Source organism: Physcomitrium patens, chromosome 12 (assembly GCF_059467195.1).
Source record: "Physcomitrium patens ecotype Gransden chromosome 12, ASM5946719v1, whole genome shotgun sequence".
Lineage (NCBI taxonomy): Eukaryota > Viridiplantae > Streptophyta > Bryopsida > Funariales > Funariaceae > Physcomitrium > Physcomitrium patens.
In genome coordinates this window covers 4,765,612-4,792,095 of record NC_143421.1, presented here as the reverse complement: position 1 = coordinate 4,792,095, position 26,484 = coordinate 4,765,612, and the positions used below count along the sequence as shown (strand labels likewise).

The following is a 26,484-nucleotide window of genomic DNA, read 5'->3' as shown; positions in this document are numbered from 1 at the left end:
TACAATATTTTTGAAATGAGATCCTCAAAATATGATATTTTCTTCACCCTTTTACTTGATATCTGTGTTACATCAGGATAATGAATTATTTGCATACGAGCCACCTTGATGGCAAGAGACTATACGGGCAGATCTTCAATGGTAGTACGATAGATCTCGATTGGTTGCACTATCCTTCGATGGCAACTGCATCAGCAATCCAGAAGAATCTCGCCTGTATCAAACTCCTTTTCTAAGGTAAAATCTGGAGAGTACCTTTCATCTTCAACAATCATGTTATGCAATATAATGCAGGCCTTCATGATTGAAGAAAGTTTCTCCTGATACCCACTGTGGATTGGGTTCCTAACAATGGCAAATCACTTTAGTGAGACACCAAAAGTTCATTTGATGTCTTTACGGCACACTTCTTGCACCATTGCAAAATGTTTTCTTGTGGCTCTTTGAAGATTAGAAATGGATCTCATGAAAATCGGCCAGTTTGGATAGATTCCATCAGGTAACTAATAGGGCATGGAGTATGGACTTTCATTGACCACGTAATTGACCGATGGCATCTTGCCTGTGATAATAGAATGCAGCAATGGGGACCGTTGAAGAACGTTGATGTCGTTCATGCTATCGGGCATGTCAAAGAAAGCATGCCAAAACCAAAGGTCATGAAAAACGACACCTTTGAGCACAATCGACGTTCCTTTGATCCCTCTATATAATCCATGCTATGCTTTTGGATAATTTTTTTATTTCCAATTATAGCAATCAATGGAGCCAATCATCCCAAAGAATTCACATGTAATATTTTTTGTGAGAATTTACTTCAAATCTTTCTCTGTTAGCTAGCGTAAATACTCTGGACCAAAGTGTACTTTAATTGCCGCACAGAAATGCTACAGACAATTGCTCACTGAAGACTCACTAATTCGAATATAATCGCCAACTATATTGTAGCTACATCCATAGGTAAGTAATCAAATTACAGCAACCACTTTTTAGAGCAGATAGAGACCTTTCTTTCCAAGTGCATCAATTTTCTGTTCAAATGAAGGATCCTGAGCCTTAACGCCATTCATGATTCTAAAAAATACCTCATGGCACATATGGAAACGTCGCCTGAACAACTTAAAAGAGTAAATTGGATGATCAGCAAAATAATCTTGAAATATTTTTCTATATCATTCTTCAAAATCATAGTCAGTGTTGGCCGCTCAACCTAGACGAGAACCTCCATGATCAGGCTCGTCAGGTGTCTTCTATTTGAGACTGAACAACATTTTGGACTCCTCTAAGTCATTGTCAAGCAGATTTTCATGTTGGGCGTAATCAAACTAGTCTCGAATGCTCAAGATCATTGCACTTTAATTTGAATGATAGACAATAGTGCGCCTGTGTGTTGTACGGGGTTCTATATAGAACCATTCTATTTCAACTCTATGGAGCAAAAAATTATCAATAGACCTTAGATTAGACTCTACACATTGGAGATGCTTTAAAATTCAAATATTATAAAAAATTTATTCAAATTTTATTAACATAATATTACACATTTTTAGAAATTTTTGGCCAATTATTTTTCAAGTTGCTCTAGATATGGCTCGAAACACAACCACTAGTAAATCGGATCACTTACTGCCTTTAGATTGTAAGCATTGACTTTAATTTCCTATAACTCCTTTATCCTAGCTTAGAATTCATCAAGCAACACATAAAAAGTGTAGTAAAAAAAGTGCTCTCTTCAACATTAGTTGCCAATCCTTTACTGCATTTCATATGTGCATGTTATGTCCAAAAGAGTGACAATAGGTACAAAATCCACATCTTAACTTTGAGCGCCTATATCTCTTTTATAAAAACTCCAAATCATTCAAAAGTTTTATTAAAACCATAGCCAAAAATCTAAAATCTCTAATTCTAGGTTCTTAAGTTCGAATTCTATTGAAAGAATAATCCTAATTCTTAATAAGGCCTTGGACACCCTACTTGAAGTCCATTGGACATACCTTTTGGCCAATAGCAATAGAGATTTTTATCATCCATCTCCATTCATCCATATGAATGCCTTTACTACTCTTTTTGTTATAAAAATTCCTTTTCAATCCTTTTTTTTATAAGTTTTACATAATATATGGCCTAAACATCAAATAAAAGAAATAAAATAAGATTTTGATAATCATCAATGTCTAATAAAGGTGGCTCTAAATATATAAAAACTATCATCAATATAAAATCAATCTCAATAATATCCTTTTTAAACTAACAACTTTAAATTAATAATCTAATTATATATTTTGTCACTAATTAAAATCTAATAATGTAGCTCTTATCACATTCTATAATAAATTATACATTAAATATTAATGTAAATGATTTTTACATAGTAGTTGAATTACAACACAACAATGTTTAACCACCACATATGATGATTAATTTTAAAATTTTGTTTGCAATTTGGATTGGAATAACAAATTTTTCATCAACTAGTTTCAATATGGATTAAAAGATAATGTCAAAGATTTATTATTAATAATACCATGAGTAGATTTGTTAGAGTAATTTATTGCTCAAGCCATTGTATGCAATAATTAACTCTTTGAAAGATGCCATGAAAAAATATTTGATTAAAGAAATATAAGTCAAGCCATACCATTACCTTTCAAGTTTTTAAAAGCTTACTTATTTCGACCAAAGCCTATGCAAATTGATATAATACATTTTAAACCTCTTATTGAGCAAAAAAAGATTTATTGTTGTCAAAAAGGTTTGTGCCTATATTATGGAAAATCCAAGCACACTGCTCAACATTGTCCAAAGAAACAACACAATCACAAAATAAAGAGCATGGTTGCCAAAAAAGACAATATATTGGAAAACAAGTTTCTCTAATTGTAATAGACATCATGTGACTGAAATCTTGTATAATATCTAATAAAGGTCTAATTTTTTCCTCGGATCTTTCATCTTATTTCACAATAGAAGTTTATTTAGGACCAAATCACAAAATCTCAGCCTTTTTAGATTTAAGAGCCTTAACTTGTTTTATGGACAAAGACTTTGTCAAAAAATAAAAAATATTATTAATTAAGAAAACTAAATCCATATATGTAGAAGTTATAAATGGTTGTTTGTTGTCTTTTGGAGATATTATCCATGAGACTATTCCTTTAAATATAGTAATTAAAGAATATGATAGTGTAGTAATATTTAATGTGATAAAATCTTCTTTCAATTTGATTATTTTAGAATTATCATGGTTATAAAAATATAATCCTTAAATAGATTAGATTTTCATAAGCTTAATTTTTCTTGTAGTTTGATCCAAAAAAATTTTAGTCAAGTAAAAATATATAAATTTAGTATATATAAATCCTTATTAGTACATGCATAAGCTTTCATGCATGTAGAAATTTAAAATATTTTTGTTCAAGACACTACTTCATACCCAGTGATTCTTGGTCAACCATATATTACAATTGTGAGGATGGAGACCAAAATTTTGGATGATAGATCAGCATGTGCTCGTATTAGAAGTCAAGATAAAAAAAGGGCAGTATAATTTCTAATAGTACCTCCAAACCATGAGCGCAATCGGGATTATTTATGAAGTGATTTATTATCAAGGATTAGTGAAGAGTTTACGGATTTTTGCAGGGTACCACTATACAGCGGGAATGTAGTGATACATCAAAAAAGGTACTTTTGCATGAAAATAAAAGTACTTTTTGTACAGGTGTTGTAGAATTATCTAAGAATGGATTTGCTATCTATATACAACTTAATGATCTACCAAAGTGGAAGAAAAAAGTTGTGCAAAAATCTGAAAAAGATCTAAAAAGAATGGATGTCCTTGATGGAGATAATAAGATAGTAGGTGTATATATGGAGACTAGTTTAGAAGATTTTATAGAAGAACTTTTAGAGGTTGAAGAAGGAAATGAAGATCAAGTGGTGTAAGTACATTCAAGAGAGCTCTACTCAGCTATATAAGCATTTCAAGATTATGAAGTCAAAGTTGAAACTAGGTACAAGATTATAGAGAGAAAAATAAAACCTATAGCTATACCATTACCTAGTGATTCCAATCATCAAGTTCAATAAGCTTTGAAGGAGAAGGGCTTACGAGATCCTAAACAAATTAGTCATAAGTTTACCAAGAACATTCTCAATGAGTTAAAAATAGGATCTACAAATTTTCTATTGCCTATTGAAGAAATGGAATTTAGAAATATGTTAGGTATGCATGGAAAGGCCTTTACTTTTGAACCTTCAGAAATTGGATGTGCCAATTAAAGTGTTGTGGCATCAATGATTATATTTGTAGTTCCGCATGTTCCTTGGAATTTAAGACCAATTTTAGTGCCTAAAGCACATCTACTTAAACTTATGGAGCTTTTAAAAGAAAAGATACAAATGAAGATCCTAGAGCCATCATTTGTACCATATTACTATCAAAAATAAGTATCTCTTAGCTCTGATTTCAAAACTTCTTGATTAATTCAATCAAGCAAAGATCTATACAAAAATAAATCTATGAGGAGTATACAATCTAGTCCGCATCAAAGAAAGAAATAAATAGAAGACTTCTTTCCGAGCTAGGTATGGACATTTTGCTTCTATATGTATGATAAGGATAAGGATTAATATGCCCCAGAATTTTGATGGAACAAGACCAAAATTTTGAAGATTTTTGCAATAAGTCAAGCTCTATCTAAGGTTGCATTCTTTCTAATATCTTGATGGATTTACTCAAGTTGGATTTATAGATGCATTTTTATCTAAAAGTAATCTTACTTGATTTACACCTTTGATTGAAAAGAATTCACCATTCTTTTATAATTTGAATTTATTCTTAAAAGTGTTTACAACCACATTCAAATGAAGTGATTGAAAAAGGATAACAGAGATCAAATTCTTATCTTTATAATAAGAATTACAATCAACCATCATATATGTTGCTAAAATTCAAAACCTCACTTGCAATGAGGATTGAAATAGCAAAGCCTTTATCAATTAATTTTAATATGGATTAAAAGATACTGTCAAAGATTTATTATTGACAATACCAAAAGATAAATCTTTGGAATAATTTATTACTTAAGCCATTACATGAGACAATTGATTATTTAAAAAGTACCAAGAATAAAGACTTGGTTGAAGAAGAACAAGCCAAATAATGACGGCAGCTTCAAAGTTTTTAAAAACTTATTTATCAAGGTCGAAATTAATGCAAATTGATATAATATTTTTTAAATTTCTTACTAAATAAAAAAAGATTCAATGTCATTAAAAGGATTTATACTTATAGCATAGAAAAGCTAAACCTACTACTCAACATTATCCAAAGAAGTAACATAATTACAAAATAAGGAATACGATTGCTAAAAAAGATAATGTGTCAAAAACAAGTTTCTTTAGCTACAATAGGGACCATGCAGTTGGAATCATGTATAAGACCTAATAAAGGTTTTATTCTCTCCTCAAATCTCTCATCTTATTTTATAATAGATGTATGTTTAGGATCTAAAAATCTTAAATTATTTATATTATTAGATTCAAGATCCTCAATTGGTTTTAAAGATGAAGATTTTGTCAAAAAATAAGAATTAATTTTAATTAAGAAAACTAAATCCATACATAGAGAAGTCATAGATGATTATTCATTATCTTTTGAAGATATTACTTATGAGATTGTTCCTTTAAATATAGAAATTAAAGATTATAATGGTTTAGTAATATTTAATATGATAAGATTACTTTCCAATCCAATTATTTTAGGATTATTATGGTTAAAAAAATATAATTCTCAGATAGATTGGATTTCTTATAGTCTTAACTTTTCTTGTAGTTTAATCCAAAATTTTGATAGTGAAGTAGAAATAGATAAGCCTAATACATCCAAACTCTTATTGGTAGGTGTAAGAGCTTTCATGCATGCGAAAAAAGAAAGGCCATCTTTTGATATATATTTTATACCTATTTTTGATAATAGAAAGATGTCAAGTAGTATTCTTAGCTAATATCAAGATTTTTAAGACATTTTTGAAAAGAAAAATGTAGATATTCTTCTAGAGCATTGACCTTATGATTATAAAATTGATCTATAAGAAAGAACTCAACTACCATTTGAATTGATTTATAAGTTATCACAAAATAAATTGGTTGTATTAAAAGAGTAGATTTATAAGAACTTGACTAAGAACTTCATATACTATTCAATATCTCCAGTAGGAGCTTCTATCTTATTTGTGAAGAAAAAAGATAGATCTTTGTAGATGTGCATAGACTATTGAGGACTTAATAAGATTATTATCAAGAATAAGTATCTCATATATTTAATTTAAAGACTTCTTAATCAATTCAATCAGGCAAAGATCTACTCAAAAATAGATCATAAGAAATATATAACCTCATCCACATTAAAGAAAGAGATGAATGAAAGATTTCTTTTTGAATTAGGTATAGACATTTTGAATATAATATCATGCCTTTTGGACTCACAAATGCATGAGCTGCTTTTCAACATTTCATGAATGTTGTCGTTTATGAGTTTATTGATGATTCTGTTATCTATTATTTAGACGACATTCTAATCTATTCTAAGAATATAGAAGAATATGAACTTAATGTTCATTGTGTGTTACAAAAACTTATAGATGCAAGATTATATGTAAAGCTGAAAAAGTATATATTCTACATTACTTAAGTTGATTTCTTAGAATAAATTATTTTCAACAAAAAATTAATGATGGATCTTAAGAAGGTTTAGACTATTATGAATTGAAAGGTCTCAAAAATAGTTAGAAATATGTAATGTTTTTTAAAATTTGTCAATTATTATTCAATCTTCATGAAGAACTTTTTTAAGTTGTGACTCTTCTTACATGTTTGATATATAAAGACAAACTTGAGTAGAACAAAGAAGCAAAAAACATCTTTGAAGCCTTGAAGATAATATTTATTTTTATACCAATTTTGTATCACGTTGATTTTTTAAGGTGCTCTTAATAGAAACAAACAAATTGAATTTTGCTATAGATGATGTTTTATTACAAATAGAAGCACATGATAAGCTCCATGCAATTATTTTTTATTCTAAGAAATTTTCAATAGTTGAGATTAATTACAAGATCTGTAATATAGAGCTTCTTGAAATTGTAGATTAATTTCAAAAATAATATCATTATTTAGAAGATTCTTTTAGTCTAATTATTATATATACATATCACAAGTATCTCAAGTATTTCATGTCAAGATGTGTTTTAAATTATTGCCAAATCTATTAAAATATATCTTTAATAAGATTTGATTTTAAGATCATCTATAAACTTAGAATATAATAAGATTTATCAAATGGCCTTTGTAGACATTCTTATCTTGTACCAAAAGAAAGAGATTCAGCTTTTGATCAACAAATAATAATTTTTTTGAAGCCAGAGTGAGCTCAAATTTCACCACTCAATGAAATTGATATCACACATTAGGTTCAGAAGGTAGGATGAAAGAACTTCCAATTGTATAATTGCTAAGTTAATTTAAATCTTAGTATTTATAATTAAATTCATTTTAAGCCTTCCAAGCAATAGTTATCAATATTAATAAAAATATTTAATAAAATTTACTATCGTCTTTCAAGGCTATTTCCACAATCTTGAGTTAATTCACAATTTTTTGTTCAAGATCATTTATATGGTTCTTATTTAATTACTAAAATTTATGTGATTAAAAATCATAATTAATTAAAACAAATAAATTATCAATTAATTGAAACTTATAAATTATTATTCTTTTAAAAATAATAGTAAAAATAATTGATTAAGATATTATCATTAAATTAAAAATTAAATTTAAAAGTAAAAGAGATGAGATTAAAGGTTAAAAGTTAAAGAATAAAAATTAAAAGTCAAAAGTAAAATATAAAATTTATATGTTATTGAAAGAATAAAAGTAAAAATAGAACTAAAGAGAGATATAAGTAAAGGTACCTTAATAAGGCCTAAGAATTGAGGGTAGAAAACCACTTCCACTCCAAAGTTTGCCAAAAATCGTGATTAGCTCTAAAGTAAATTGTTTTTAATTTTTTGTAAGATTAACTTAAAGGCGCTCTTATTCCAATAATTTTCAATTCAATCTAACATCTAAACCACGAAAAATACTCTTTCAAAGTTGAGTGATTAAGACTTCCATAGCAAACAATCTCTTTTTACTTGGAAATTCATCAAAAATTCAATTTGTCATAAATTTCATTAAAATTTATGCAATTATAAGCTCAGATTTAAGATGAACTTACTTTCAGAAACTCACAATAATCCAATCAGAAGGCATTGAGAAATATTATTTTTTAAAGGTAGTTGATCTAAACTGCCAAGGTTGCCCACCTTCTTACATTCAAAAATTTTCCAAAAATTTGTTCTTAATCTAAATCAATTGAATCTTATCTTGTTAAAAAAGATAACACCAAAATCTAAAACCACAAAAAATTTCACAATGAAACTAAAAAAATTGAATGATTTATTAAGGAGAATCCAAAGTTTGTAGAACCTTCAGAGTATCTACCACAATGAAGTATGTTTTAAAACCCAAAAATCATTATTCACAACTTAAGATCCATGCACATACATCCAAAAAGTTCACAATAAGATTTAAAATCAAAAATGAAATTAAGATTAGGATTTAAGACCAAAATTTGACATAGATTTGCCTTTCACTAAAAAGAAAGAAAAAAGGCTTGGAAAACCAAACCATTCTTTTACAATTGAGTGGTGGCTTGTAGAAGGGTGTCCACACCTCCATCCTTGATTTCTAAGATCTCTAATGTAGATCTATAGCCTTCATTCATCTAAAAGCTAATTTCGTTACCAAGGTTGATGGTTCTTATAAGTGATCAAAAAAGAATTTTTTGATAAATATAACTTTATCATTGTATTCAAGAAATATTCTTATGCTAAGATCAAATATTCACATGCCTCAATCCATAATCATTTTTAATTTTTATGAAGGTTTTTATCTACAAGGATTTTGGTAATTTTTATAAAATTCTTCAAAAATGAGAATTTCATTGCTCCACTTGTATTTTGAAGGAGAGGGTGCTGATATTCTTTTCTTCACTCCACGGGATGAATCCAATGTAGCCATTGCATATGAATGGCTTCTATTTATTAGAAGAATCACTTTGATGCTTAAATTTATTGAATTTAGAAAAAATCTTTAAAACCATCATTTTTAAATTTTATTAGATCTTTTAGAAAATTTTAATTCTAATTCATTCTAAAACATATGAGATGATTGTAGGTGAACTCATAGGCTCTTAGTCAACTCTCATAGTAATTACAAATGATCTCTAAATTATTAAAACTAACTAAATTGCTACTCTAATTTTTTAACTTTTATTACTTTGGTCCTAATAAGCTTCATTCAAGGAATTAGGCTATGATTTATACCATCAAAGATTACAATCCTAAAAATTCTATAAAACTAAATTCTATTTATATAAATCTTAATCTAACATATTCAATTTTCATAAAATAAAGAAATAATAAAAATCTAAAGTTTGGAGTATAATTGAGAGCTCTTACAAAGGATTTCTCTCTTCAAGCAATGAAATCAACATAGATTTTTGATTCAACCTTTGTGAAGAAAATTCAATCAAGTATGTCTTTTGATCCTCTTGTTCATGATATTAAGAATAATTCTTCTAAGTCTTATGATAATTTAAAGTTTGAATTTAAGAATAATTTATTCTATTTCAAGTGACAATTATATATATTCCAAAAGACAAACCATAATTATGTATTCTTCAAGCTTTTTATGGCTTTTCAAGAATTGAATATTTTGGATATAATAAGACTTTAGAGTAAGTATCTAAAATTTTTTGGTGGCCTCAAATGTAGAAGGTAGTCAAAGACTTTGTACAATCATGTGATATTTTTTCAAGATTCAAAATTCCTTGTCATTGATCTTATAGACTTCTTCAACTATTATTTATTTTGAAACAACTATGGTTTTTTTATTTATATAGATTTTATTACGAATCTTTCAATCTCAAGTTTGTATGATTTTATATTTGTGATAGTAGAATGATTTACGAATATGACTTATTTAGAGCTATGTATGAAATCTATTATAGGTGAAAAAATGGCTAAGTTTTTTTTTGACAATAATTATTGCTATCATGGATTATCCGAGGATATTATATTGGATAGAGGGACTTAATTTATATTAAGGTTTTGGAGAATCCTTTTTAAGATATTAAAGGTAGATATAAAACTTTCTTTGGCTTTTCATCTTCAAACTAATGGAAAAATAAAATGGATAAATTAAATTCTAGAATAGTATTTGAAGTGTACTATCAATTATCATGAAGATGATTGGACAACTCTTTTATAATTAGCAAAGTTTACATACTATAATTTGGTATGTTCTTCTATTCAATAAATACCTTTTTTTACCAATTATGGTTAGCATCCACAATTTGATACTTTTGACTTTTCAAAAGTTGATAATCTTACAATTGAAGATGTGGCAAATCATTTTTGAGAACCACATGCAATAATAAAGGTATAATTAAAGGAAGCTCAAGAACAACAAAAGATCAATGTAGATACCTATCACAAAGAACAATCATAATTTAATATGGATGACAAGGTATGGCTATTTTGTTGCAATATCAAGACTATTTGTACTTGTGACAAATTGGACTATCATAAGCTTCAACTTTTTTTCTATTAATGAATAAATCAATCATATTATTTATTAATTAAATCTATCAAAGTCTATGAAGATTCATTATGTATTCCATGTTTCTTTTTTTGAACCATATAAGACAATAAATATCTCAAAAATAGATAAATGCTACCTCCTCTAAGAAAAGTGGATAATAATCAAGAATTCAAGGTGAAAGAAGTCTTAGATTAAAGGTAGCACTAAAATAGATTAGAATATCTTTTTTATTAGCATAAATATGATATTACTGAAGGTACATGGGAATTAGCAAAATATCTTGTAAATATAAAAAATAAGGTTGATATTTTTTTTATTGACAACATCTATAAAAATTAAGATCAAGAATAACAAATCTTTGTTATAAAAGAAATAAGATTTAGAAAAGGTAGCATTCTATTTTCTATTCTTATTTGGTACTTTTGTGCATTTGTGATATTGAAGAGATTAAAAATCAATAACCAACAAATTCAACTCAAGAGCTATCATTTGCTGATTTATTAGACAAAATATTGTAATTTTCACAATCTTCAAGATGACGTAATTGAGATGAAGATCCTTAAGAAAAATACATCTTTTTTTTGAACAGATGGCAAAATATAATATGTTTGATATCACGACCTTGGAAGAGACTTTCAATGTTTGGTGATTTTATTAGAGATCAAAATAATTCATAATAGTATTTTAAATTTTTTATTTGAAGGGAGTTATGAAGACTTCAATAATAATTAAATTACAAGGTTTTCTTCTCTCTTTAGTATAGAACACTCTTGATAGTTAAGTGGACCTATCAATCATCTTCAAAGAAAATAAAGATCAGAGTATGTTACAAATATAATTTGTTACATCTTGAATTTCTTCAATATATAATGATCACTCTTCATGGAACTCATCTCAAAAAGAGGAGATAATATCATGAACATAAATATTTATTTTATCATTAATCTATATAATCAAATAAAAATAAATTTATTTTATAATATTTTTTAGAAAAGATTCTTAAAAGCTTCATAGATACTGCTTTAATTTTACATGTGTTTGTAGTTGATTGATAGGTTAGAAATATGGTTAACAAGTTAATCTATGTTAATAGCTTGCAAAATAAGCTAATTATGTAATATACATATAAAAAACTTTCTTTATGAATTAAGATACATATTTTATAAAGTCAAGATATTTTAAAGGTCCTATAGGACACCACTATGTAGTTCTTAGTTAAGAGTATAAATGGAGGCAATAGTGAAGCCTCCTTCATTCTTGTTGTAAGTCATCAAATTGACTCACTAATTGTTTTAGGATAAAATAATAAATGTAGAGTACCAAAATTACAATTATCAAGTGAAGATGTAATTAAAGGATATTAAATAAAAGAAAATATTATTAATAGAAAAGAAATAGAGTTTTAATAAGTCTTGAAGGCAATTATTTTAGTTGATTTAGGATTTTTACTTATTGTTGAATAGTGAGCATTAGTTATTAAGATCAATATCTATATTGATATTTTATCTATAAAAAACTATAAATATTAGATATTAGTTAGAAGAAGCATGAGAGAGAATCTCATACCTTCTTAATTAGTTATATAGAAAGTAATATTTATAGTAGATTTAGATTGATTTTATTACAATAAAAATCATCAAGATAGTAAATTATAGCCTTAAACTGATATTAGTATTATATAGCTATTATAAAAAAATTTAGAATTTATTTATAATTTATTTAAAATAATTTAGGAATTTTTAGAAAATTTTCTAAGACTTTAGTAAAAATGTGTTTTTACTACTTGAAGAGCCATTATGAAGAAATAGAGGAAGAATTGAAGGTCACACAAGAATCTTGGACTAATAGGGTATTTTTGAACACCATGATAAAGTAAAAAATGTAAAAAAATGAGTTTTATTAGTAGAAAATAGGAAGACCAACAACTAGTCTAGTCCTTGTAGGAAGGGAGGTATATAAGTTCCATATGGATTGTAGCACCTTGGGTATAGATAGGAAGATAAGACTAAGGCCTCGTGGCCTCTCTAAAGACCCTTATATATTACATGTGAGCCTTGGAGAGGCTCAAACCCTTGATCTATAAGTAAGTTATCCTTGAAATAGTATATTTTGACTTCACTTTTGAATTATTTACTTCCAATTTTTAAAAAAATTTAACTTACTCATAGTAATTCAAATTTATATTTTTTTTATATCATTGAAAAGATAATAAAATTATCTATATAAATATATACTTTTATTTTTTATTTTTATTTTTTATTGAATCAAAATATAATAAACAAATAGTGATTTAGTTTCAGGTATTGTAATTATTTGATTTCATTTCTTTCACTTGTATTGTGGTTCTTCTTCTTTGGTTTTTTGTCAATTGCATACTTTACTTTATACCATCAATTACAAGCAACTCTTAATTGATGCTATCTTGTAATTAGGATTGAGGAGTGAAATTTATACTCATACTTGTCAATGCCTTTCTAATCCTTAGTTTTGTTTTAAGACTTTTTAATCTTCTTGTCTTTGGCAATAGCCATTTTAATTTCATATTATATCATCTTTGAGTGAATTTTTAGTTTTTTTGAGTAACACAAGAGTATATTGAAGATTTCTTTTTTTGAGCTTTATGTTTTTGATACTAACATAATTGTTAAGAGGTGTACAAAATTTGAATTAAAATCAATGGTTTGATTGTTATTTTTGGAGTTTTTAATTTTTCATAGGATTTATTAAAAATTTATTTAAGATTAAAATTTTTCTAAATTTTAATTAAGATTTGATTAAAATTTGTCTAAGATTTGATTAGATATTTTTTGGAATTTGATTAGAATTTGTGTAGGATTTGTCTAAAATTTATTCAAAATTTGACTAGAATTTATCTAAAATTTGATTAAGATTTTTTTAGAATTTATTTAAGATTTGATTAAGATTTTTTTAAGATTTAATTAGAATTTTATTAGAATTCAATTAAGATTTATGAGATTTTTTTTAATTTTTTTTTTTTAATTCATTTAAAAAATTAATAGGACTTAATCAATATTTGATTATATTTATTAAGCTTTAATTGTAATTTATATAGGATTATTTAAAAGTTGTACTATGGACATACACATGTAAATGAATAATTACCTATATGATTAGATAAAAGTAAGTAAAAGTAAGCTAATTCTATAATATCTTTTATACGAGCTTCTTAGAAGCTTCATAGATACTTCTTTGACTTTATAGGTGTCTATAATTGACTTTTTAGATTAAAAACGTGGTCAACAAGTTAGCCATGTATTACATATGTTTGTAACTTGAAGAACAAGCTAACTATGTAGTGCACACATAGAAAACTTACCTTGTAAGCTAAGACATGTGTCTTGCAAAGTAAACACATATTAGAGGTCTTATAGAACATTATCACGTAACTCGTAGTTAGATAGTATATATAGAAGCAAGAATAAAGTCTTTTTTACTCTTATCAACTCTTTTCTTGCTTCTAGTCTAGATTCAAGAGTCTCTACTTTCTTTGTCTTTTAGCAATAGCCATTCTAGTTTCTTTTTAATATACATATTTTTTTATTTATATTTTTTTATACTTATTTATTTACTTTCATAAAGTTCTTATTCCTGAAAAATTAACAAGAATATATTTATAATATCAGAGCCTTGTCTTTTCTTCATTAAGATTGGATTATCTTTTTTTCTTCATAAGACATAAGCATATTAGAAGTTACAAATTATCCTCTTTTAAACTAATATTATTTTTCATATCTTCTTTGATGTCCAATCCTCTCTTTAACAATACTTTAAGAAAATTAGATATTTTTTTAAGTATTTTTATGGTAGAGCTTGTTGAAATGAAGAGTGCAATGGCACAAATGTAAGAGTAATTGAAGGAATTAATGCTTGAGATGCATCAATTTAGTTTACTATCACAAGAAGCAACAAAAATGGCAGGAAGTGAAGATATAGATATGATTGAAGCTACTTCAATATCTGCACTAAATCATGTTTCTTCTTCTATAGTAGAATATCCTTCTAATGTCGTATTGTAAATATTCTTAATATGTAAAAATTAGTTAAAATATATTATATATTAATAAATCTAAAAATGTATTAGAGTGGTTAATAGATTAAATTACAAAGAGTTGGTATAAAAAAAATTATTTATTTATTTATTTTTACTTGTTTTGATTTTGGCATTAAAGAAAATATAAGGCCTAAATATTTAGTATGAAGCCTTGAGAGAAGGTAGAAGCCTAAAGATGAAAATCTAAACTAATATGAGGCTAATTAAGAGGGATGAAAGCAAGGCATGGTTGGATGAAGGCAAGGAATAGGAAACTTCATCCCTATTGGTTGAATACTAAGCCCAATGGACTTTGAGAAGGTTGCCTGTGATCTTAACAAAGATTTTGGCGACTTCAAAGAAAAGAATTTGGAAATTAAAATCTAAGATTGTAAAGTTTAGGATTTGGACTACAATTTTTGTACAAAAATTAGAGGACTTGGAATAAAAATAAAGAAGATATAGCCGTTTGAAGTTAAGGTACTAATTTAGAATATACTATTATTCTTTTGAAGATATGAGGAATTTTACGACAGCTTTTTAAGTTCAAAAGATATAGCTAGAACGGAAATTTTAAGGCCTACATTTCTTATCAAAGAATTATTACTTTTGGAGTTCATGTAAAGGAGTTATAGAGAGTTGAAGGCAGTACTTCCAAATCAAAGGTAGTTATTAAGTGGTTTCATTTATAATAATGATTGGAAACATAACTTGAGTTTTTACATGAATTTTTCACTCAAAATTTTTGGAAAATTTAATATTTTGTATTAAAAAGATATACATATAAACTTCGTGGCATTTGAGCTTATAATTTGTGAGATATAAAGAAAGTTGCACGTGGATGTATAAAGTCAAGGGTTTGAAGCAACTATTAGGATTTTTAAGATATCTCAAGATCCGCAAAAAATTTGTAGTTGAATTTTATTGTAAAAATTAATAATACATCAGTACCTTATGTAATCAAAGCTATCCAACTCTAAGATCATAAGTTCGATTCATTAATATACTCCTTTCAAGTTCAACATTATTATAGTTTTTATCTTTTTTTGAATGACAAGATCTAAGATTGGATAATTTGAAGGCTTTCTTAATAGAGTTTTGATCCATGTATAGAGAACATGATATAACTTGTGTTGTAATCAATAAGAACCTTATTTTATAATAAGGCAATCAATCCATAACATTGTATATTTTATAATTTTGATAATTTGCAATTGATATCAATTAAGATGATACTGCACTTATTAGCTAATTTTTCTATAGATTAAAATATGAAATAAAGAAATTAATGCTCAACTTACTTGATCCTCAAACATTGAGTGAAGTGATTGACTTTGTTATAAAGTATAACAATCAACTTTTCAAATTTTGATCTGAGAGTTGAATAAGTAGGCCTCAATATTATTATAATTCAATAGCAATATCAACGCTTCCTCAATATATACATTCAAAAGTAGAGAATATACAAATTAATATGGTATGTTTCAAACCTCTTATTGAGTAAAAAAAGAGTCATCACCATCAAAAAGGATTATGCTTATATTGTGGAAAACCTAAGCACACTACTCAACATTGTCCAAAAAAGTGACATAATTATAGAATGAGGAGTACAAATGTCAAAGAAGACAATATCTCGAAAAACAAGTTTATCCAACTAGAATAGGGACCATACAACTGAAACCTTGTACAACACCTAATGAAGGTTTTATTCTCTTTCAAAACCATCTTCTTATTTTATATTAAATATTATTTTAAGACCTAAATATTACAAAGCCTCTGTCTTACTAGATTCATAAATCTCTAAGTACTTCTTAGATGAAGAATTTGCTAAAAGATTTAGTATATTTTTAGTAAAAAATACTAAATCTATCCACGTAGAAATCATAGATGATTGTCTGTTGTTTTTGAAGATGTTATTTACAAAATATTTCTTATAGAAGTAATAATCAATGATTATAATAACTTTGTGGTATTTTCTATCATTAAATCTTCTTCTAATCCAATCATTTTAGGCTTATTATGATTATAAAAATATAATCCTTGAGTAGATTAGATTTCTTGTATTCTTAATTTTTCTAAAAATATAAATAAGAGTATAATTAATCAAATAAAAAATCACAAGTTTAGTACAATTAAATATGTATTTGTAGGTACAAGAGCTTTCTTGCATATTGCAAAAGAAGGATCATCATCTATCATTTATGCCATACTTGTTTCTAATAGTGCAAAGACTTCAAGTGGCATTTCAAGCAAATATTAAGAATTTTAAGATTTATTTGAGAAAAAGAATATAAATACTCTTCCAAAATATTGTTCCTATGGCTGTTCAATTGACTTTCAAAAAGAAATACAACCGCCATTTGGACCAATCTACAATTTATCACAAAATAAATTGGCTAAATTTAAGGAGTATATTGAAGAAAATCTTATTAAGAACTTTATATTCTATTTCAAATCTCTAACAAGAGCTCCAATTCTATTTATGAAGAAAAAAGATAGATCATTGTAGATATGTATTGATTATTAAGGATTCAATAAGATCACCATTAAAAACAAGTATCTTCTATTTTTAATATTTGGACTTTTTGATCAATTGAATTAAGCTAAGATCTCTACAAAAATAGATCTATAAGGAGCATATAATCTGGTATGCATCAAAGAAAGAGAAAAATAGAATATTGTATTTTAAATAAAGTATGGACATTTTGAATACAATGTCATGCCTTTTGGACTTACAAATGTACCAATAACTTTTCAACATCTTATGATTGATGTTTTTTGAGAATTTTTAGATGACTTTGTTCTTTGTTACCTAAACGATATCTTGATCTATTCTAAGAACACAAAAAAATATGAACTTTGTATTTATTTTATATTACAAAAATTAAGAGATGTGAGACTCTATGACAAGATAGAAAAATATGTATTTTACACTATTTAAATAAATTATTTAGGATACAATATTTCAAATGATAGACTCATGATGGATCCTAAAAAAGTTCAAATTATTATAGATTGGCAAATCTCAAAAATGATAAGAGATGTCCAATGTATTTTGGAATTTATCAATTACTATAAAATCTTTATGAAGAATTTTTCTAAAATTGCAACTCTACTAATACGTTTGACTTGTAAAAACAAACTTCAATGGAATCAAGGAGCAAAAATAATATTTGAAGCTTTAAAGATAATCTTTATTTCTACACCAATCTTATATTGTATTGACTTTTTTAAGCTATTTTTTATGGAAATAGATGCATCAAACTTTATTTTAGATGCTATATTATCATAAATAGGAACAAATGATAAACTTCATCTAATAACTTTTTATTTAAGAAAATTTTAGCAACTAAGATCAACTTTGAGATTCTCGATAAAGAAATTCTTGAAATTGTGGATTCATTTCAAGAATGGTGCTATTATTTAGAAGGTACTTCTAATCTATTCATTGTTCATATTAACTAGAAGAATCTTAAATATTTTTTGTCAACATGTGTTTTGAATTGTTGCCAAGTCCATTGGAGTATGTCTTTGTGAAGCTTTGATTTTAAAATCACTTACTGACAAAAGAAACAATAAGGTTTGTTAGAAGCCCTTTATAAACATTTTTAATTTGGACCAAAAGAAAGAAATGCATCTTTTGATCAACAAAAAATATTTTTCTTCAAGTTAGAGTACTTTCATCTTTGAGCAATAAAATCAATATTGACTATTGATTCAACTCTTATTAAGCAAATTAAATGAAGTATTTCTTCTGATTTTTTTATTCAAAATATCAAGAATCCTTCTTCTAAGTCCCATGATAATTCCAAGTTTAAATTCAAAAAAAATCTATTTTATTTTGAAGGATGCTTATACATTCTTAAAAGAAAAACATATTTACATATTCTTCAAGCACATCATGACTTTCTAGTGGCCAAATATTTTGGATATAATAAGACTTTAGAACTTATATCTAGAGATTTTTTATAGACACAAATGTAGAAGGCAGTGAATGACTTTATTTAATCATGTGTCATTTGTTTAAGGTCAAAAACTCCTTATCATTGACCTTATAAACTTCTTCGATCCTTACCTATTTTTAAATAATTATGGTCTTTTTTTCTATGGATTTTATTATAGATCTTCTATTCTCAGATTCTTATGACCATATATTTGTGATAGTAGATCATTTCATCAAGGTAGTATATTTTATACTATGTACAAAAACCATCTTAAGTAAAGAAACAGCTAAGCTTTTCCTTGACAACATCTATTACTATCATAGATTGCTTAAGGATATTATATTAGATAAGAGAACTCAATTTATATTAAGTTTTTAGAAAATATTTTTTAAGTTTCTAAAAGTAGACATTAAACTATCTTCAACTTTCTATCTTCAAACTGATGGACAAATAGAGCATATAAATTAAGTTTTGAAATTGTATTTGAGGTGTATCATCAACTATCAATAAGATGATTAGACAATTCTTTTGCTATTAGAAGAATTTATTTATAATAACATAATATATTCTTCTATATAACAAACATCTATTTTTACTAAATAAATATATTATATATAAATATATATTATTATTTATTTATTTATTCTTTGATAAGAATGTTATTTAAATTAATATTCTATTATTAATTTTTTAAATTAACATAAAAATTTACTTAGAATTTTTTAAATAGAATTTATAATAGAATATTAAATCTCAATTGGATTTTATTAAAAGCATCAAAATATTACGAAGTAATTATAAAAAATAATTTGAAGATTTGCTTGTTAGATTGTAATAAAGTATATTGATAACTTCATGTTAATTATTATCAAATAAATCTACTATAAAAATACAATTTTAATTAAATAATAACTTTAAAATAAAAAAATATTAAATAGATCCATACTTTTATTGAATAGACCCACTCTTGATGAACAATATGGTAATCAAGGAGAATGTGGTTGATTTTTATTGGTTGTAAATATAATAGTGGAAAAATGAATCTTGAGTTTATTTATTTATATCTTTCATGATGGATAGGTCAATTTAAAGTAAACTTGGATCTATTTAATATTCCCCTAAAAATGATGTATTTCAACATAGACACAAATAATTGATTAGATAGCCAAAGGTCACATGTTTGACATAAAACATAATCATTGATAATAATTGAATATTTTATAAACTATTTTTTTATTAATAATATTTATTAGTGATAAATTTTACAAAGAATTAAAATAAACATAAACATAAACATAAATTATGAAGTTATATTTCTATTGATATTTAGATCACCATATTGTTAGAAGAAACATTTAAAAGGTAGTCTAATATTTTCAACTATGCATAACTTGAACTTGGTCATTCATTCAATAGTAGAATATTATCGAATCTTTAAGACATGCTTGTTAGTGGACCATGTTTCAATCATATGGTGCAAGGGACTTCAATATCATATAGAAGCAACAGGCAATATAAAAGAGTAACAACAATAAACGTAATTTGCTTTAATAATAAACAATAAGGGTAGTTGCTGCCAAAAATATCTCTTTTGATTTGAATGTTTCTGAAAAATCCAATAAATATCTGTGTATATGTATTTATATTACAAAATCTTGAAATGAAAACTACATCACTATAAGATCAATTTGAAAACCATGAAAACTACGTAGAAAGATGTCTCAGATTTTGAAGTCAAACAACTTTAATATCACTGACAATTGAGTCCACTATTTGAACAGTTTTCAGAATTTGTAGTTATTAAGTTATGAAGGGGTTCCTTCCCATAGGTAACGCATGGCACGTCTGTGGATTGTGAATGTTCTCTTATATACAAATATTTTCACTTGGAAATGTTTCTGTATTCGGATTGTGAAAGATATCTACAAGTTTGCAGTCTCAGAATTGTGTGTGTGTGTGTGTTTTTTTTTTTTTTTTGAAAAAAACAGCGAATCCAGAAGCATGATGTGGTTGGATGCTGCAGTGCAGATTACTGTGCGATAGTTGCACCGTTCCTGCCCCGGAGGCTGTTTTGCAGCGGCAAGTAGCCATGTCTACACAACCTGAGCGTTGCATATGGGAGAGGTGGGGAGACGCTGGGCCGTAGAACTTATCATCGGACGGATACGATCTCCATTACTGCTGTGTGGTGACTGTGGTTCCAGCGCTGGCGATGGCACTGGCATGATCGTAGTTTACTTGGCATGTCGACATTAGAACCTCCCGTTGTCCAAAACTAATGTAGCCTGGTAGCCAGGAATCATTTGTCAGAGTGGTCCTTGTAAGGCGCTCCCAGACGGTATCAATTCGGCGTCTACAGGCTCCTGGAAGGGCGTCTCAGCTTCAGTCCCTTTGTAAATTGGAGCGTCGTGGTGCTCGTGTTCCTGTACGTTCGGATTAAGATAGCTTCACCAAGTTCGGTGTGTTTCAATAGTCGGAAAGGACGATTCCGTATGCATTTAAAGTGGTAACTACTGGTAGCGCACGTTCTGACTGCCATTGAACTTCAAACAGTGGAACTGTTTGTTGGTTCAAGCTGTGATTGCTCACGCCTGCAGGATTCACATTCGACATGTCCAAGTATGACCCACTACGAAGCAGTCATGGGAGGCCACGAAGGTGTTTAGGATTGGGACTGAGGTCCATTCACGAAATGAACCAGTCAAGGTCGTCGAATGATACAGATGTGCATGTCGAGCGCTTAACCCTAGATCATAAAGAGCGAGAAAGAAAGTATCGTAATCAAGCAGTGCTCTTAATCCATTTCGTTTGTTGTAGAGACTGCGAAGGCAGCGGATGGCTCGGAAAGTGATGCCACCAGATTTACTGTAAAGAAGTGATTGCTTTCAGTCCGGCTGATTGTTAACAGTGTCGGCCGGCTCAAGACCCATGCTCGATCACATTTCTGAAGGACTAAATACTACTCATCAACACTCTTTAATCGTATCAGAATCCTACGGTATATCAGACAGGCTGATCTGTTGCCGTTTGGTCTTATGCACCATCGGAGAGTGTGGCTATCAGAAGCTTTCATCAGAATTTCCCGAGGTCTCAAGCTGCCACAACAGCTTCTCGAAGTTACCAGCTTCGCATGCAATTCGCAAACCCCCCTCAGTTTCAAACCCGTATTCCTCTTCACTTCTCCTCAACAATTCGCGGAACACGCGTGTGTACAAGAAACTCGTCTGGATAACGAACCTGCGCCTCTTCGGGCCAACGTAGACAGCTAAACTGCCCGATGGAACGTCTTCCGGCGCGTCTTCGTCCCAGCAGTCACTCTGGGGACCATTCCCACGCTCCAGTGATCGGCCAGATCCACGATTTGACGTACTTGATGAGAAAGATGACGCCCTCCCTGACCAACGCTTCAAGCTTCGGGGCGAACTCCTGTCCAGATTGTCTGAATCCCGAAACGACTCTACTCGCATGTACTTCTGCACTAGTTTTCCAATTTTCTTCCCCGACATCATTGTGTCTAGATCCGGATAGTGAAGTCAGAGACACAAGAACGACAACGGTGAAGAGCAAAGATCGAACGAAGAAGTAAATGACAAAAAATGTCCGCTACCAAAGATTTTTGATGTTCGTGACGAAGACGCTACAAGAGATTGGGTTTGTGCGGTCGTAAACCACTCTTCGGAGGTATTGATGATGCAGTTTTAAACCACGTTGTGTACGAGTTTCTCTTAATTGGGTGAGGAATGCTAAGGTGAAGTATATGTAAAATCTATTCCACAGCTTCAGAGCGGCTTAAGCGTCCCGACACTAGAAGGAAGTGATCGACAATCCTCAAATGAAAGCGAATCAATGCATTCTTTCTATAGAAACTCGACCAATCACCCTATCCACGAGGCAACTAAGGCGAGCTTAAGATGTGAAGCAAGAAAAATTCGATCACACCACGCTGGGGCACAGGCCATAAACACGGGCGGTTGTCGGGAAGCGATGAGGCCTATTTGGACACTGGGCTATGGCGAATCAGAAGATGACGTGACCTACGATATGAAGAACTTTAGGAACTCGATGAAAGTGGGATGGGTCGCAAGCATAGCACTCCACAGGCACGGCACAAACACCATGAAGCTACACAGCTTAGGAAGTGAGAAAGAAGCGCAGTCTAGGTTGCGAAACTAGGTGTTCAATTCATGCAGGTGAGGATACGGACAGTTCATTTATACCCAAAGCTCTAAGAGACTTACAGTTAAGCTGGCCCTGCACGTACTAGAACCCTCAACAGTGCTCTCACTGCTCTGCGTACGCAACTTGGAAAACGGTCTACTGTTTTGTCCCACATGGCAACTTTTCTCGTTTCTCGCACCACTCGAACTTGTTTACCGCTTAATTTGGGAACCCTCTCGTCAGGTCGTGACAAGTCACGATAAGGGGTTGAAACACTAGGCTGATATTCAAGACTGAGTACACTTCAGTTGATTCTGTCTTCTCCAATGATCGCAGATCCGTCACTCCCACCGCTGCACTGTTCAAAACCGAAGTGGCTTGGGTGCGTTGCAGAGACGCAGAACTGGAACCTGCTACACTTACCAGAAAAATTGTAGGTTACAACGTGTTCAGCGCCTGATGAAACATATTATCTTCGCTAGGCAAAAGTGGAATTGTGAATTTCGGTGGTATATTCTTTCCACAGAAAGCTGAATTTAAGGAAATGCTTCTTTTCTTTTCTTTTCGTTTGTAAGAAGTTGTAGTAAGACGCCAGTTGTGCATCAATACAGACAGAGCCCTTATAACCCCTTCATGTAGAAAAAGGTACTGACGGCGAAGTTCAACTGCCGCACACAACCACAAGATTGCTTAGAATTGCAATAAAAACTCCAATTGAGCGCGTTGGAAAGATTCCAAACAGGTCCGGCCATAGTTCAGGGTAATTGAGCATGGAATCTTTGATTCTCTATTTGCTTCCGACAAGCATCAGAATTGCCTTGATTTGTAAGAGGACATGGCTTCCGGGCCATTGGTCAGCGACCTACTTTTGTTATAGTTTATTATTTCCATTTTTTAATTTTAGTTTTAAATCCATATATTACCATAGAATATTAGGTTCTTCGAGGAAGTTGTAATGAGCACACAAGTATGGCATATCTTCTGCAGTATTCAGAGATACTGGGACTGTATAAGCAAGGGCCCTTTCTCACAGTGAGAAGCTGGACTGTCGAGCTGAATTCTTAATGCTTCTAGTGGTTCAAAAAGGTGGGTTCCTGCCACACAGCTCTCAAAACAAAGTGTAATAAAAAAAAAAACACTAGGGCTGATAAGATGATAAGGTATCCCACATATCTTCATTTGGAGGATGACTTATGAGGTCTTGGATTTTGTGACAACTGCCACCCTATGAGTGCCTTTGCACCAGAGGCCAAGGCTTGTGATTGAATGGTTCTTTTCTAGTTGTAAATTCTAGTTATGATATGAAAAACATAGAAAAAATAGCTTAAAAAGAAAGTTATGTAGTGAGCAATAGTGACAATTATTGCCACTGGATGGGGAATATAACAAGAGTTATGAGCTCACAGAAATGATTGGGCTTGTACAAGTGTGATAGTAGATTGTGAGATGTTATGGAAGTTTTTTATGAGTAAGCCAGTGCAACTCATCAATATTAGTATTATTCATACATACATATATGGAATTGCACTTTGATTTTAAAAGAAATACAAAATTATCTCCCAAATGATTGCAAGCACACACATACACACGCACATCGATGGATGGATGCATATGTACGAATAAAAATCATATATATACATATATATTTATACATACATATTTATTTATTTATTTGCAACTATGTAGACCTCCAGAATTTTCCACCACCATAGCAAACTAAGCATCTACGCCACCCTTGTATGCACCCAACGCAATAGGATCTTTTCGACCCACGAGGACCATGATCCCCGTGAGCAACTTCGAGCGGAAACGACATGCGACTGTGTCGGGATATAATGAATGACCAAGACACCAGTGAATTCTGCAGACCAAGAAAGCGAAATACACATAAAAGTGGCTTATCTTGTACACCCAATGAGTAAAAAAAGGCAAGAAAAACTGGACTTCTGGAAAGACGATGCATGAAAGAATCGTGGGGCGGGTCACAAGCACATAGATTTCTTTGCCGAGGCCACCTCGATGATTACATTTTTTGAGTGTGAGATCTTGTTCCCAGACACGTGCGAGGTTTGGTTGCGGTATGGAACACCTAACTTGAAACGACTTTGCGATGACTGGCGGCTGCCTCGATCGCGGCGTGAGCCTGGAAGTACCACCCTGGGGGCCTGCTTGGACCATGTTGTGCAGCAGTTCGGCGCGTGAAAGCAACTAACGATCTCGTTACCCACTGCGACGAGTACCAGTGGGCGACAGTTACCAGTCTGTCCCGCCCGTGGTATCCTGTTCCGTCGCGACTCCGACCCTACTCGTCGTCGTCGATATGTGATGCGCCGGTCCACCCTGATTCACGAAAGATCTTCATCTAGGATAATGTTTCGGCCAGGCTCTCGAGATCGGTGGGCACTCCGGATTCCCACACTGTCAGACGGCCCCCATTATTTTATCAACGCCCCCCTTTGGAGTTTCCTCTTCTCCTATATGGGATAAGGAATATTATCCTGGGACACATCCTCAATTATAGATTACTCCTGTTTCGGCTGGCCACAACTATGATGCATTCAGTGGGAGAGGAAGGCGTGAACGAAACTCCATCGCCCGCCTTGAACGATGCGACACAGGAGCTCTGGACAAGCTTTTTTCCTTCCCACCAGGTGTGGTTTTGGTTTTTGGTTTTTGTGTATTTCGGGGTCCTTGGCAGATGCGCCAGCAGGATAATGCAGTTGATTGCGAGGGAGACAACGAAGACGTCAAGGACCACATATAAATACACACCCTAAGCACTTAGAGTTCGTATCTCCATGGAAGCCAGGAATCAAGCCCCACTGATGGAATTTGCACGATCAGTGGGAAAAGCAGAGAGTGATTCTTGCTGGCAGCATGTGAGGGGGATTGTCCACCCCTGCAAACTCTTGCCCAGACAATGCCTTCCACAACTCTTCATTCCTGTTTAATGTTCAGAGAAATTTTCAGTGTTTAGTATTAAAAGAAAGATAGAATTGACCATTGGTAACAAGGATGGCATTATGCAAATGACTGTCATATCTCAGTTCTTTGGCAGATAAGCAACCACTGAAACAAATTTTGGGTGAGATCCAGTCACAGAAAAAGCAGAGGTAAGAAGGATCTAAACTATTACTTCCAAATTGTGAGAATCATCTGATTTGAATTTCATCAAAGAATGTGAATAATAAAGTCACATTCTGTTCTTTGGTGGTGCATTGGTTAGGTTGTTGAATTACAAGCTATGCCACCATGGAATGCAGTTTAATGTTCTTATTCTGTTCGTGTAAACATTTAGTTGAATGTTTTAGGCCAGGCTGAGCAGGGTTATTTGAAGGTTTGTTTCAATGAAAACGAATTAAGTCTACAAACTCAAGCTTGTAAAAAGTTGAACCTGAGAATTGTTCAGATCACTGGTCCACTTAGATGAACATAGCAACATGAAAATCAGTCAACAAGATTGGAAATTAGGAGATGAATTGCCAACTAAACTTGGTCATCAACACAAGGTTATTGTTTCAATTGGTGATAGAATTCAATACAAAAATTGGTATGACCGTGAAGTGATGTCGAGCAGTTTAAGATATGTCTTGAAGCATTTACAAATTGTAGATGTTTATT

At 30.2% G+C, this 26,484-nt stretch overlaps 1 protein-coding gene and 1 pseudogene across 1 annotated transcript; both read right to left on the bottom strand.

Moving 5' to 3' along the window:
• Positions 1-495: 495 nt before the first annotated feature.
• On the bottom strand, positions 496-20,796 carry LOC141046046 (uncharacterized; annotated as a pseudogene).
• Positions 20,797-21,478: 682 nt separating this feature from the next.
• On the bottom strand, positions 21,479-22,924 carry LOC112289311 (protein SMALL AUXIN UP-REGULATED RNA 51). Its single transcript, XM_024534435.3, has one exon. The coding sequence runs from the start codon at positions 22,212-22,214 to the stop codon at positions 21,765-21,767; it is 450 nt and encodes a 149-aa protein (XP_024390203.1). The 5' UTR covers positions 22,215-22,924; the 3' UTR covers positions 21,479-21,764.
• Between the last annotated feature and the right edge of the window lie 3,560 nt (positions 22,925-26,484).